Consider the following 14,923-nt stretch of genomic DNA (forward strand, 5'->3'; position numbering starts at 1 on the left):
CCTTAGAGAAGGACTCTTCGTCTCTGGAGCTTCAAAATCAGCGAGCTAAGGTGAGAGCGGTATGCTCAATGCGTATGACATTGCGAAGCGCTTGCTATAAACAGTATTACGCGCTATTGCCGGCATGTAGTACAATTACTTTATTTTCATCATAAAAAAGACAGACATAGAGGGAGCAAGAACGAAGGCGGCTGAGGCTCGACAAGGTTCACATCCCCTGTACGGCGGACAACGGCATGCGACAGTATTTGTGGCACTCCAGAACTTGCAATCATAATTTCCCACGCATAATTTAACTGTGAAGCACACAGAAGCTAATAAAAGACAATAATCAGCCCAGCGCAGCGACGCAAACATCTTGACGGGCATGGAAAAAGAAAAGAACAATAAGAGCACTTATAAACCAGTTCCCAGACGCGAACAGTCTTATAACTTCACAACAGCCAAGGGCCAAAATGGGACGCTTTATACAAAAAAATTATTTGAAAGGCTGCAGTAGCTAATGGTCGCTATACAATGGTACTAATGCAGCTGCTCACAAAGGAAGGAAGGTATGCGACCACTTGACACACATATTTTGCTCTCACTGCTGGTAACACGCAGCGCGGTGTGTGTTCATTGTCTCCTTATGGAAATTCTCGCCTGCTTCAGCTAGAGTTTTGGTGTCAGCTCATCACGCAGCTTGTTCGTGATCGCAGGTACGATGTGGTCCTCTGCCAAAGACTTCTGGATGGCGGCTGTGGCGAACATTTCCGCTTGGGTGTGCTGCGCGCTTTGCGATAGTTCGTCGCCCTCTCTGTCATCTCGGCAGTCGACAGTGGTTCGTGGAGACGAAAGTGAGAACGTTATAGGCATTTGACTAATGATAGGATACGCTATACAGCCGTTATCAGTCATCATATGGATATCCTGAATGTGAAATGGGATCTCAAGCAGAATGCTCAGGCCGTGATGTGTAACATTGCATGAGCTGCCGAATCCAATGTCCCATTGAAGAGATGTTACCAGAGGCTTTTCGGACGTCAGGTTAACTTGCACCACCTGCGAAGAATGCGGGTCCATCAAACAGTTAATCACATGTCCCTATTTTACAGGCCCGTCTAGAATATATTGGGTTCTAGCGGCGCTTGCCTGCAGAAGTTTCCGGTTGAGCTGTTACTTGAATAACTCTCTTAAAGAGATATAAGCGTGAAAACAGGTAAGCTTAAAGCGGCGACTTAGTAGCACCGCATGGGTGCGGTGTTAACTCAGCCTACTCTTAGCGATAATTCCCGTTCATTCTAAACAATCGAGAAGGTGTTCGGAAATTTCTAGTTTTAAGACATCTACCGAGTTTTTTTAGCACTTATTTTTTTCTTCCACTGTTTCTGTTCAAAAACCTACAGTCCGTTTATTGGCGCAAAAGAAATTTAATGTTTTATATAACGAAAGTCCCGTTGTATATTTCGAGTACTGTCCAAAAGCTGCGTAAATTCACGTGCGACAGTCTGCAACAACAAAAGCACTTTGGGTGAAGTCAGACAACGACACTCAGTTCATTCAAACACTTGCCGGCTCTTTGTAGCCCATATAAATTGCCTTACTGCTGCATATCGATATGGCTGAAATGTTGTCTGCAGGCTTGTGCCCTCACTAAAATTTAATATCTCGTAAGCAAAAATCCAGATGCACAAATACAATGAACCACTGGTGCGAGACATGTTTTCTGTTTGTAGATTTGTACACAACTAATAACGCATCACGTGCAGGCAAAACGTACCACAGATTCCATTAATATTTCGTCCTGGGAGGCACCACGGAGCGGTCCATTTCGCCGAAGCCAGTTGAGACCAGCAACCATGTAAGGCTGAGAGTACGGGCCCTGATTTTCAGGCTTCAGTCGGGAGGCGTACATGGGTAGCATATCGTAGAGTTTTGCGTCCAGGTTCTTTTCCAGGCGGTTTTCGACCGCTGTCGGAACGCTGTCTCTTCTTTGACGCAGTATGCGCCCTGAAATTAAAACAGCCCGAGTAAACAAATCGTCATAGTGCATTGAAGCGGATTAACTGCTGACGAACAAATTAAGATAAGTAAAAAAATGGCTGAAGGCTTAGCATTGCTAAGCACGAAATATTCTACGAAATCACATTGGGCCACCCAAATTTTAGGAGTGGGCCAAACCCGTTCTGAGTTTGCCCCAGGCCATTTCCGAACATGGGTAAAGCAGGCGCCGCACTGGCCCTCTCTTATTTCCCTCTTCTTTACCCTGCAGTTCACTCCCACAGGCTTCGAGCATCATCGCCACCGATGCCCAGTCCAGAAGCGGCTCACCGTTAGAGCCCGACCATCAGACTTAACATGACACGATTACTCCTCCGTCAGTCCCAAAAGTTCCTGATTGGATGGGAGGGTGATGACGTCACTGCCTGCCCCACACTGCAAGTGGCAACCTTGCCGCAGTAGCATGTCGCCATTAAAATCATTAAATTCAATCATTACAGCACCAGCTATACAACTGCTAATGCTTTAAGTTTGCTTTAAGTAGTGCTTTAACGACGCAGCACGGCTCGTCGTAAGGTGTATTCCGGTGCACAAGTGCAATTTATACAGGCAAGCCTAACCACAGGAGCGAAGCATGCATCACTTCACCTTTGCGGAACGGCACTTGTGTAAACAGCGAAAGCACGAACGAACAAAAATGAGAGCACATGCTAGAGGCGTACACTGGGAGACTAAGCATGTGAAGGTCTTAACATAGCAGTAGAACTTATTTTTTCATTTCGAACTCAAGTATACTATATTACCCCTAGCATTTTGCGCTAGAACCCCTAGAACATTCCACGTGCAAGTGCGTTTACCTAAACATGAGATGCTTCCGGTCACCAAGCTATTTATACCAGACTTTAAAACGCGAAATTAGTAATAAAAAGTGTTTTCTTCATGAACTGGCTAACACTGAGCCAAGTTGCAAAGTACACTAGTACACTTCTCTGGATCAAAGGCCGTGGCTATCTTCTCATCTGGTCACCGGAACTTCAGTCATGCTATCGCCATCACGGACAGCCAATATATTCCCTTCGCACATCGGCGCACCCTTCAGTGGGCTCGGCAGCACATCTACGATGGGCATCACTAACCTGCCTCGCTTCTTCGCTGTGCAGTGCCTTGGCATCTGGTGGCTTCAGTCCCTGGGCTCCTTCGGCGGGCAGGTCTCCGGTCCTGCCCTTGTGACAGGTGCGCTACCAAGCGTTCCGCCTGGCCCGTGGTCGATGCCCCGTTGCGTCGCTCGTTCCGAGCCTGTGGACTACGACTTCAACTTCACGCCCAAGCCATCGATGTACCCGGAGAAACTGCGTCTCTCGGAAGCCGCTGCATCATTTGACGGCTGCGCATCCCAGTGTGCGCAACCCCACCTCCCTTCTCTGGATCAAAGGCCGTGGCTATCTTCTCATCTGGTCACCGGAACTTCAGTCATGCTATCGCCATCACGGACAGCCAATATATTCCCTTCGCACATCGGCGCACCCTTCAGTGGGCTCGGCAGCACATCTACGATGGGCATCACTAACCTGCCTCGCTTCTTCGCTGTGCAGGTAACGAATTGTTATTGCCTCTATGCTAAGCGTACTAGCAACCGTTGTCTATTCGTGCTGCCGGGCCCACGCAGCTCTTGTCTCATTATGTACGACTGTGCCTGCATGCTATTGAAGTTACTGTTATTAGCTGGTGAAGTAGAGACTAATCCTGGACCTCCTCATGATGATTTTGCCCAACTGCTAGAAGGGATACGTGAAATCAAGTCCGGGCAGGCAGCTATGCTTGGAGAATTGAAAACCATTCGCTCCACTTTAACCGAACATGAATTAACTTTTAATGAACTGAAAACGCGACTGACGAAAATTGAAACCGATTGCGCGTGCTTCTCTGATGTCAAAAATGAAGTAGAGAGCATCAGGGCAACGACTAAGGAGTGTAAGGATTTCGTCTTGACATTGTCTGCCCGGATTGACGAAGCGGAAAACAGGTCACGTCGATGTAATTTGATATTTTACGGTCTGGAAGACAAAGGCAAGGAATCATGGGATGTTTCCGAGAAACATGTCATCGACCTTTGTGCGGAGCAGCTGGAAGAATCTGTTGAACCACGAAATATTGAGCGCGCTCATCGGTTAGGTGGCTTTCAAAACGGCAAGACTAGGCCAATAATTGTTAAGTTTGCTCATTTCAAGGATAAGCAGCGCATAATCTCTGCAAGTGGCAAGCTGAAAAACAGTCGCTTCAGTATTGCTGAGGATTTCTCGCCCCGAACACGACTTGCTCGTAAACGCCTCGTCGAATTCGGCCTTAGTCTAAATCTCAGCACAAAATTTAAACTGCGATACGACAGGCTGCTCGTGGGAAACAAGATTTACGTGTTTGACCATGATTCCGACAAAGTTATTGAACTAACAAAATAGCAACCAGTCACAACAAAGCGCAAAACCAGCCATCATGACCCATATCCTTTATCAGTTTTGTTAGCCAATATTCGAAGTGTCATCCCTAAACGAGATCGCTTATGCAGCCTAATTTCTTCGTCTTCTTCCAATATCGTTTTACTAACAGAAACGTGGCTTAGTTCAAACATTCGTGACTCTGAGATTCTGCCTTCACTATCAGGTTTTGACGTTTTTCGCAAAGACAGAGATGACAGCATGCGCGGTGGTGGTGTCCTTATAGCCACGAAATCGGAACTGCGTTGTTCCCGCTTAGCTATCTCATCCCCGCTTGAAATGATTTGGCTCATTTGCACTGAAATTTTTCCAAACGTCATCTTTGGTGTCTGCTACCGCCCGCCCAGTTATGATAGTTCCTTTGTACCTCTCTTCCATGACGCGTTGAGCACCATCACCACCACACACCAAAACACTCCTATCATGCTCTTTGGCGATTTCAACTTTCCGTCAATAAACTGGTCTGATACAGCGTCCATGCTAACCAAATGTACACTACCAAGCGAATTCCTAAACACGTGCCTTACGTTCGGTTTAACACAGTTAGTTACCACTCCTACGCGTGTAACAGATCACTCCGCCAACATTTTGGACCTTGTTCTAACGACTCATCCAGATAATTTTTCCTCCATAACTTGTATGCATGGCCTGAGTGATCATTTGGCAGTTCACACTACCTTCTCTTGCAGCATGAATAATCACAAAAGAATTAAAAAGACAATTACACTTTATGATAAAGGCAATTACGTAAGCATAAATCGCGACTTAACAGCCTTCTTAGATAAGTTTACACCTGGGTTTCCTTCTCGCTCCGTCGAATCAAACTGGATACTTTTCAAATCGGAATTTCAGCGTCTCTTAAAGCTATATATACCAACAATAGAAATAACCGAGCGGGCTGGTTCCCCATGGTTTAACGTATCGCTAAAACGACTAAATAACAAGAAAAAACGCTTATTTCGAAAGGCTAAGCTCACTAACTCTCCCCTAGCATGGACGAAGTATTACAGCGCCGAAAAACACTACAACACTCAAACAGCGCAAGCAAAACGTACCTTCTTCTCCAACACTTTACCATCAATGCTACAAAATAACCCCAAGCGATTTTGGAAAACCATCATGCCTCATGAACCTTCTGTCATTACGCTCTGTGATAATTCCGGATTTCCGATTAATGATTCTGATGTGGCGAGTGTCCTTAACTCTGCGTTTTCTTCTGTGTTCACCAATGAGCCTGCCGATAACCTTCCCGATATCCCATTTTTGGATCATCCAGTCATGGAAAGCATATCATTTGAACCTCAAGGCATTGCAAAAATTATTGAGTCGCTAACCAATACTTCGTCCTCAGGTATCGACGCCATAAATTCAAAAGTTCTGAAGAATACTAAAGATATTAGCAGTGTGATCTTGTCGCTCATTTTTCAGCAATCGCTATCATCAGGATCTTTACCACGTGACTGGCGTATCGGCAAAATCATTCCAGTGTTCAAAAAAGGTAACCGTTCATCCCCGTTAAATTATCGCCCGATTTCACTCACCTGCGTTTGCTGCAAAATCATGGAGCATATTTTGTACTCGCATGTTGCTGCCTTTTTAACTTCTGTAAATTTCTTCCATCCTAATCAACATGGATTCCTTAAAGGTCGCTCATGTGAGACACAGCTTGCCCTTTTCCTACACAATTTACACTCGTACTTAGACCGTAATATTCATTGTGACGCTGTGTTCCTTGATTTCGAAAAGGCGTTCGATAAAGTTTCTCATGGTCGCTTAATACACAAACTCTCCCGTCTGAATCTGCACCCCTTCATCGTTAATTGGATTCGTGCCTTTTTAACTGACCGTCATCAGTTCGTATTTGCTAATAGTCACTCATCATCTCTTTCACCTGTGAAGTCTGGCGTCCCACAGGGAAGTGTACTAGGTCCCCTTCTTTTCCTAATATATATTAATGATCTTCCACTTAGTCTTTCTTCCAACGCCCGACTGTTTGCTGATGATTGTGTCATATATCGCCCCATAACAAATTCTTCAGATATCGTCACTCTTCAAGAAGACCTTTCAAAAGTGCAACATTGGTGTAACACGTGGCTCATGTCTCTTAATATTTCAAAGACCTCACTGATTTCTTTTCACCGTCGCCCCAACTTCATCGCGCCAGTGTACACTATTAATAACTGCCCAATTTCTTCCGTCAGTCATTACAAATACTTAGGCGTCCATATCTCTCGTGATCTAACTTGGACTCTCCATATCACCAACATAACTAACTCCGCAAACAGTGTCCTTGGGTATCTTCGGCGCAACCTTGCTCTAGCACCAATTTCTCTCAAATCGCTCGCTTACAAGACTTTCGTCAGACCTAAACTTGAATATGCTAACTCTGTCTGGGATCCCCATCAGACTAACCTAATTAATACCATTGAGTCTGTTCAGAATAGTGCCGCGAGGTTCATCTCATCTGACTACTCCTATCATACCAGCATCTCAGGTCTGAAATCACGATTGCAATTGCCTACACTAGTCACCCGTCGGAACACAGCACGTCTTTGCTTATTTCATAAATTCTTCCACAACTTTACAGAAGCTAACCAATTCATTCCACGTGTCCATCGCATTTCCCGCCATAACCACCCGAACGCTGTTTACCCTGAACGTGCCCATACCACCACATTCCAGCAATCATTTTTCTTAAAGACTGCCCGTGACTGGAATAACCTCCCTGCTGAAGTGGCCACCATCATGATTCACCGACTTTTCAAGACCACCATCGAGGAAGCCCATTCATCAATGTAATATTTGTCCATTTCTTATTAATGTATAATATTTTTGTTTTGCCGTGTTATCCCCACCCCTCATGTAATGTCCCGAAAGGGACCTTTGAGGAATAATAAATAAATACACTAGGCAAGAAACGTCGATCAGTGTCATATTAAAATATAGAGAACAACATGCCGCTTTCAATTAAAAGCTAGAAAAAGTACTACCACGTCTGCTAAATGCCCTTTTAAGAATATTGTCCGAAGATTCGCCTCGTACAAGAAACTGTTAGCATACTTTTTACTGACTCTCCATTGCGTTTCTAAAGCAAATTATATGTGTTATTTCGTTTGTTTATTTCATGTACGTCATTTTATCCTTCTTACAGAAGTACCTGTCGTGATCGTGTGCAATATTGTTTATTACATACGAACTGAAAGTTACTTGACGAACTGTTTTGCTGCCAAATTTAGCGGCTGGATGTTAATGCCATGTCAAGGTGTCCAAAAGGCAGCTTTTGCTGTGGGCATCCTGTCACCATATGTATTTTTGTGGTGAAAGAAGCATTATTATTATTATTATTATTATTATTATTATTATTATTATTATTATTATTATTATTATTATTATTATTATTATTATTATTATTATTATTATTATTAAGTTTTTGATGTCGTGTAGTTTCGTAGAAAAGCACACCTTTTGCTTGCGCCCTCTTAATACGTATTCACAGAAGGCAGCGGTACTCACGTGCTTTTTGATAGCCTGTCAGATTTTCTGCATGAAACTCTTAAGCAAAACCAGATCGCATATGCTCTCTTCTTGGATTTAGCCAAGGCTTTTGATTCCGTTTGTAGGAGAACGCTGTGTCCCTGCTGCAGTTCGATACTGCAGAATCCATGGCATGGTTCTAAGAAAACCAGAGAAATGTGAATGCTTCCAAGACATGGCTGGTATTGTTGAGGGTTCGACGAAAGCCCGTCTGGCGAGGGAAATTTAGCTTATGAACAAACACTCGCTAATGTCATACAAGAAAAACAAACATAAAAGCATTGAAGTTTGCATAAACGTCAATGCTTTTATGTTTGTTTTTCTTGTATGACTTTGGCGAGTGTTTGTTGATATGCTACAAGGCTGGTATGTTTTCATAATGTATGTTTTTATAGCGGTAATGGGTACCTTGGTTGAGTGACCTGGAGTCCTCTCTGCGTATTACTTCGGCGAAGCGGATACTGTCTTTTCTTTTAGCTTCACATGATGCTTGACGTTGCCTTGAGAGTACGATGAAATATTATTAGAGATCCCTCCCGGAAGTACTCCTTCTCTATCGCCTAGATTCCGCATGCGTGCTCATATCTGCGAAATTTAAATTCATAGATCGAGGGTAGTCATCAAACAACACTGGCGCAATGATCCACCGGTTAAGCGATGCGCCACTGCACCGGCAGGTGGATGTTTCAAACCCAGCCACCAGGTGGGGCTTGTGACAAGTTGCTCTTAATGAGTAACATCGCGGTCTATATATAATTTAACTCCTACGTGTCGCGGTGGGCAGTTTGCTTCAAATCCGGCACGCAGGTTGCAGCCTGCTACGGTGGGTACGTTGTGATGACGTCACAGGGTCACGTGACATAGGGATAGGTGGGGCACGGGGTTTTCCGCTCACGACAGCGCCGGCGATGGCGTTGTCGAATTTTCTGTAGAACACGGCTGCTGGACATCTTTCATGTCCACACGATCGCTCTACTCTTTCCACTTATCATAAAAAGTTTTTAGCTCATTAGAAAGATAGCTCTGTTCACTTTTTAATGGTATGCGTTGTTAATAGCAAGGAATGTTGGTACGAATGAAAAGAGAGAAAAATAATGCACAAATGAATACTTTGTTCAACTTCCTACTTGCACCAAGATTTTTGAAAACAGTACTGCATGAAATAAAAAAAAAGGCGGTTTCGATGGAATAATAAAAGCGACTGGTGCTCTTTCAGCTCTTCGCCCTTCGAAGTGATCGGGTATGTGTTTACGGTTCTCCCCCGCTGACTGCTACGACTGTGCTTCCAGGCAGTGATCGATGTTAGTTCAAACCAAAAGGGGCCAGGGTTTTTGCCAACTATGCCAGCTTAAACAGCCACTTAAGGGGACGTTCTCACCCACGAATTTCTGCTCCTCTGTCACCGGTGAGTCCCTACCCATGGATGTAGTCACCTCTCTCCGTTTTAAGTTCACAGCCAGGGATTCCGTCCCGATCTGCAAATAACGACATTTCGTACTCACCTTAATTGCTTGCACAGTTTAAATCATCACACTGTGAGCACGCACCATAACCACATCGCTAAATTGTTAACTTCGTCGCATGAATCGTAATCGTGGCCTGCGAATTTTTTGAATGCAGGAATGAATTTACGGCGCACAGTGTCACCGCTCATTGCCCGGGAGTTTTCTCGGCATGGTTTCCGTCCAAATTACCTGCATTAGTTCACGACGTACTGCTTAAAAGAGCTTTAAAAGTCTCGTTTGTTGTTTTCTTTTTGTGTTCAGTCACAATATCGTCGATTTCAAGTGGGCTAACTGCTCAGGGTATTAAATTGTCGCCCACAATAAAGATGTAATGGTAGACACTCAGGGCATCTCAAAGGAAGTTAGAGAGATTTAGAATAGCGGGCCACAAGGCTTCGGGGCCCGAAAGAAGTAGCAGGCCACAAAGATACCCTTACAAAAATGCTTCTTGAGACAGTGTTGAAGTTCTCATGAGCAGACTCAACATGCCATGTTGAATTTTTGTTGTGACAAGGATGGGCTAGTGTTGGTGAATTGTTGAGGCCGAGTTGAAACTCATTGGAAAAGTGGCCACTGTGCTAGAGTTGAGCATTCTCAATGAAATTTCTGCTTTGCGTTCATGTTGAATTCATGTTGGAATTACGGGAGTGAATCAACACGCCATTCTGAATCTTTGCTGAGGTAAAAAAGCAAAAAATCCTGGGAATGCATTCGTATTGCGCCAGATGGACCGACTACCAATGCAATTTTCGGCGGTATATTCATATTGCTGCGATTTCTCCTTAACGTGAAGCCATCACCCCCTGTGACGTAGCGCTCCACACATACGCATATAAATATATATATACATACACATTCATACATATACATACACATCCTACACATCCATCAGATAAAGAGCATGGGACAGTACTGCACACGAAGCTATAGAAAGAACTGACAGAGTTCATCTTGATCTTTAATGCAACCTCGGCTTCGCCCTTATATAGTCCTACTCAGGGGTGTCCGGACCTGCGCAGGTTATGGCCTGCCGATCAGCAAAGTTATGTCAGTTATTACTCTTAATATTTATTTATTTTATGTGTAGTAGAAGTAATGAAGCTCATAGGCAACGGTCTATTATTTGAGGACCTTGATTTATTCGTAAACAACTTAATTAAAGCATTAATTAAGCGCCCTTTTTTATGAGAGCACATACGAATCCTCCAAAGTAGGTATGCCTGAATGAGCATAGTGCACTTTTTTCTATGCAAGAAAATGACTTTGAGCGGTTTATGAGAGTTTTAACGGGTGCTGCATGCGTTCTTAATATGTGTAATGTGATCAGGTTCTGTTTACACGATGGATGTCGAAATGATTTCATTTAGTTAGGCTTAGAAACGGCTGCCTTGAGATGATTCAACTTAAATCCAACAGAAATTGCTCAACAGTAAATCTCTTGACTACGCTCAACAAAAATTCCGTGTAGCAGGTGTTGAGTAGGCTCAACATACATTGAGTTCATGTTGGTTTCCAGTTGATTCAACAGGAGCTCAACAAGGCGTCAACTGAAGCTCAAAAGTCCTTTTTGTAAGGGTAGTCTTGAGAACATTACACTAATAGAGCGTCATTACGGCCGAGGAGATAAATGATAAAAAATAAAAATAAGAACATGAATGTGTTTTTCTTCATATATCTGGTCGCATTTCGGTAGCACTAAAGTTGCACGTGATAACCGAAAGGAATGCAAAATACAAGGAACTCTTTTACCTTTTTTTGGATTGTTTGCAATGTGCAGTGCCATTTCGGCCGGAACACGCAGTGCTAACTTTGGCAAATGTAAGTATTTTTCGTTTCATTTACGTCCGGATCAATAAAAATTACTGCATGAGTAACAAAAAAAAACTTCCCCAATGTCAATTCTTTGAGGTCGCTTTTTAGACCAGAATCGTTTACCTGTTCGAACCTTTCGAGCTCTCTGACGTCCGACGGCGCGCGCCCTAACCTAGCAGCTATGTAAACGCGGAAGTCATCATCGTCATAAGCTTGACTACGTCCACTGCAGGGCAAAGGCCTCTCCCATGTTTCTCCAATTAACCCTGTCTTTCGCCAGTTGCGGCCACCGTATCCCCGCAAACTTCCTAATCTCATCCGCCCACCTAACTTTCTGCCGCCCCCTGCTATGTTTGCCTTCTCTTGGAATCCACTCTGTTACCCATAAGGATTATCTTGCGTACACATTACATGCCCTGCCCCAAGCCCACTTCTTCCTGTTGATTTCGACGAGGATGTCATTAACCCGCGTTTGTTCTCTCACCCACTCCGCCCGCTTCCGATCTCTTAACGTTGCACCTACCATTTTTCTTTCTACAGATCGCTGCGTTTCCTTAACTTAAGCGGAATCCTTTTTGTTAGCCTCCACGTTTCTGCCCCATAGGTGAGTACCGGCACACGGAAGTAATCTGAAAATTTGGGACGCTTTATCGCTGAAATTTTGTTGTGTTAACATGTTCAGACAAAGCGAAAGCTTCGTTCACCATTCGTTTGCCGTGAAGGTAAGAGACTGAGTGGCGGCAAGGACGAATCGGTGGTGAAGCTAGACGCCTCGCCATGACGGGCGCCGCCATGTTGCCTGAACAAAATTTTGGCAGAAATTGTTGGAGAGGTTAAAAATGCATGATGAAAAAAGAGCGCAAACTAACAGGACACACGCGAGGAAAAGTCACCAGATGTGCAACTTAAATTTTAACGAAAAGGGGAATGTATAAGTACAGGCGACCACCGCAAACAGCGAATGACGCATGGTGAGAAGGTGAAACCCATTAGAAAAGCGGATAACTACAGTGAGTTATTAGTCAGGAGTTGAAAGTAGCCGGCTATCTATGCAGCGAAATTCTTTGTCTGGCAAGGCCACTCAAGACTGATTGGCAAACCGGTTAACCTTTTTCGTAACGAAAGAGGCTTCTATCACATCAAGCGTCACCTCGTCCTGATGTCGGAACTGGATGCGGTGCTTGGAAAGTGTGGCGCGCATTTAGAGTTTCGACAGGGTACTGTGTATCGTGAAGAGCGCACGGGCCATGCCTGGTGCCACCGCTCGTCATGGTTGCGAGGATTAAGGAAGACCCCTTGTTTGTCCCCCCCCCGCCCCCCCTCCCCCACCAACTCTTCGAGATATAAAAGCACTGAGCTAACTGCAATAAACGCCTTTTATTCGCTGACCCATCTCGGTTGATACATATGGGAGACGACCACGAGAGTCTCTGCCTAGTAAATCGGCGCGCTTGGAATAACGCACGTTCAAGCACCGGCCATTGTGACCGAGGTACACATTATTGCATAAAAATGGAATTGTTTAAGCTACACCCTTTCTACTTTTTTATGAAAGGCAACATGTGCTTAGTTGCGAATGCACTCCGGTTCCCTCGGACTTTTTTCTCACTGAGGCTACAACTATGGGGCCCGATGTGAACATTCGTTGGGGTCAAGCCTGACTAAAAATTGTGCTTCATTTTATTGCGCACGGCGTGGTGAAGGTAGCCTTGCCTTTGCAAAATATGGCCCTTAATAAGGGATGTGAGCGGCCGTAACCGATAACTGCGTGCACGTCATACGCGTACTCCGTGAGTGCAAATAACACAATGCTGTCCCTATCTGCTGGTGTCTTACACCCTCGAACGCCATGTTTGAGCAGCTTTCCACGGCTAACGTCGTCAAAAATTATCTTACATGTTGCTATCGCTACGGGCCATCCCCGGGACTCACAGCCGTCTATAATTGTAGACAGGGGACTATGTTGCATCGTGGCACTATAACGGCAATGTCCCAGTCCAGTTGGGCAGAGAGCATTGAAAATTAAGCTCGCACCATACTGAAGAAAACCTGCGTTGCTCGATCAAACAGTTCCCGAGAAAAATGCTCAGAAGCCAAAACACCCCAATAATTCTGTCATGTTCTATAATTTTCACGCGCAATCAGCTCTGTTCGTTCCATGTCGTGCTATTTATACAGATATATATTTCTACAAACATGTGAATTTAAGCACAGGTATGACTTTGAGGCAACAGTGTACTCGGTCTCATTAAAAATAATTATTTCACCCTCACCTTCTTACTGAATACCAAGCAGGAAGCAGTAGCGCTATTTCAAGATAGGAAGTTACGTGCTAAGCTATACGAGCTCTTTACATTTCGAGCTTTTTTACTGAGTGCCATAACAAAGTCATTTCGCATATGCAGGCGTGTTAACTTACCACTGAAGTCGCAATAACCGTCAAAGTTACAGCCGCCACAGCCAAAGCCGCCATCGGATGACTGTTGATGACAAAACTCTGCGAAAAAAGTGAAAATATTGAAGCGTAAGAACAAGTGTGTAAAGGCGTTAACATATTACTAAACCCTTGCTATCTCCTTGGTTATACATTACAATATAAACCATTTTTCCTAACGCGAACACTTACTTAAATACTACAATTTGGCGCTCAGTGAACGATTTTTGAATTTCGTGGAAAACAGGTGCACCCATCAGTCTCTCGAACTAATAGAAAAGAATGGGCACTGCGCGTGCTTCGGTATTTGTCAAAGCTTCAGAACATGGTGGCGGAAGAAGGGCTCGGGAGACCTACCACTTACAGCTGGGCCCAGTGGCACAAGCAGGAAGCTAGCGGACAAAAGTGAGCGGCAGTTATATATGTACAGTGGAAGAAAAAGAGGTGCTCCGACGGATCGGCGCCAGTGTGGCAAGAGCGACCACTTATGCTCCGTTTCATTTTCGAGGTGCAACGCTGTGAAAGGTATGAAAGTAGTCCGCCTGATGGGAGGCGTGTTACTGAGCGCTTGTTTACTGGCCGAGTGGTCCAAGACGCGACAAAGCGACAGCGTGTCGTCAGTGATAATCGCGCATTTGATCAAGATCATGACAAATGAATCATGGAATAAACATGCAGGCAAAACATTTATTGCGTTTTGCTCACCGCAAGTAACGCACTACTTTTTGATCGCGGATGTAGGCAGCGTGAACAAGAGAGCCAGCTTAGACAGCGTTACACCTCATGTATGAAACAGAATAAAATGTGACCGGAAGTTAGTACTGCCGATAGGGTCACGGCAAGCGTTCAGCAGGCTCTCTCTACCGATAATGCTAGCGTTGCTATGGGAAAGCGGTACACGCGGCAAGAACTGCAGCCTCAAACAACATTCAAAGACTCCAACCTTTATATATACCTGTTTTCTTTCTTTAACAGATTCATTCCGAGGAGGTGGAAGCTTTCGTACCGCTCACTGTCCAGATTATCGAACGCAGAGATAAGTGTTTGCTGGGCAGATAAAGGAAGTCAGTCACTCGCCGCCTCGATGCCTCTAAGCAGGCTACGGCGGCGCGAACTGGGATTGGTTTGCTCTTTTTGGCCAATCAGAGAGCCGTTTCATGACATCA

At 44.6% G+C, this 14,923-nt stretch overlaps 1 protein-coding gene across 1 annotated transcript; it reads right to left on the reverse strand.

The window, feature by feature from the left end:
• Window positions 1–164: 164 nt before the first annotated feature.
• Window positions 165–14,246, reverse strand: LOC149331760 (uncharacterized). Its single transcript, XM_089556853.1, has 5 exons — window positions 14,122–14,246; window positions 13,743–13,820; window positions 9,385–9,481; window positions 1,760–1,989; window positions 165–1,041 (listed from the first exon to the last, which is right to left on the reverse strand). Exons 2-5 carry the CDS (start codon window positions 13,794–13,796, stop codon window positions 652–654), a joined length of 771 nt encoding a protein of 256 aa, XP_089412979.1. The 5' UTR covers window positions 13,797–13,820; window positions 14,122–14,246; the 3' UTR covers window positions 165–651.
• Window positions 14,247–14,923: the final 677 nt, after the last annotated feature.

This window comes from Amblyomma mixtum, chromosome 8 (genome assembly GCF_055824585.1).
Source record: "Amblyomma mixtum isolate Tamu chromosome 8, ASM5582458v1, whole genome shotgun sequence".
In the NCBI taxonomy this organism is placed as follows: Eukaryota; Metazoa; Arthropoda; class Arachnida; order Ixodida; family Ixodidae; genus Amblyomma; species Amblyomma mixtum.

Bases quoted from the DNA above. Each gene is read 5' to 3' on its own strand.
- LOC149331760 (XM_089556853.1), bottom strand. From the start codon at position 13,796: ATGGCGGCTTTGGCTGTGGCGGCTGTAACTTTGACGGTTATTGCGACT. The intron at 9,482-13,742 runs GTAAGTTAACAC...CGTTATTTGCAG, and splicing joins CGGTTATTGCGACTTCAGTG to ATCGGGACGGAATCCCTGGC. The intron at 1,042-1,759 runs GTACGTTTTGCC...CATTCTTCGCAG, and splicing joins AAATATTAATGGAATCTGTG to GTGGTGCAAGTTAACCTGAC.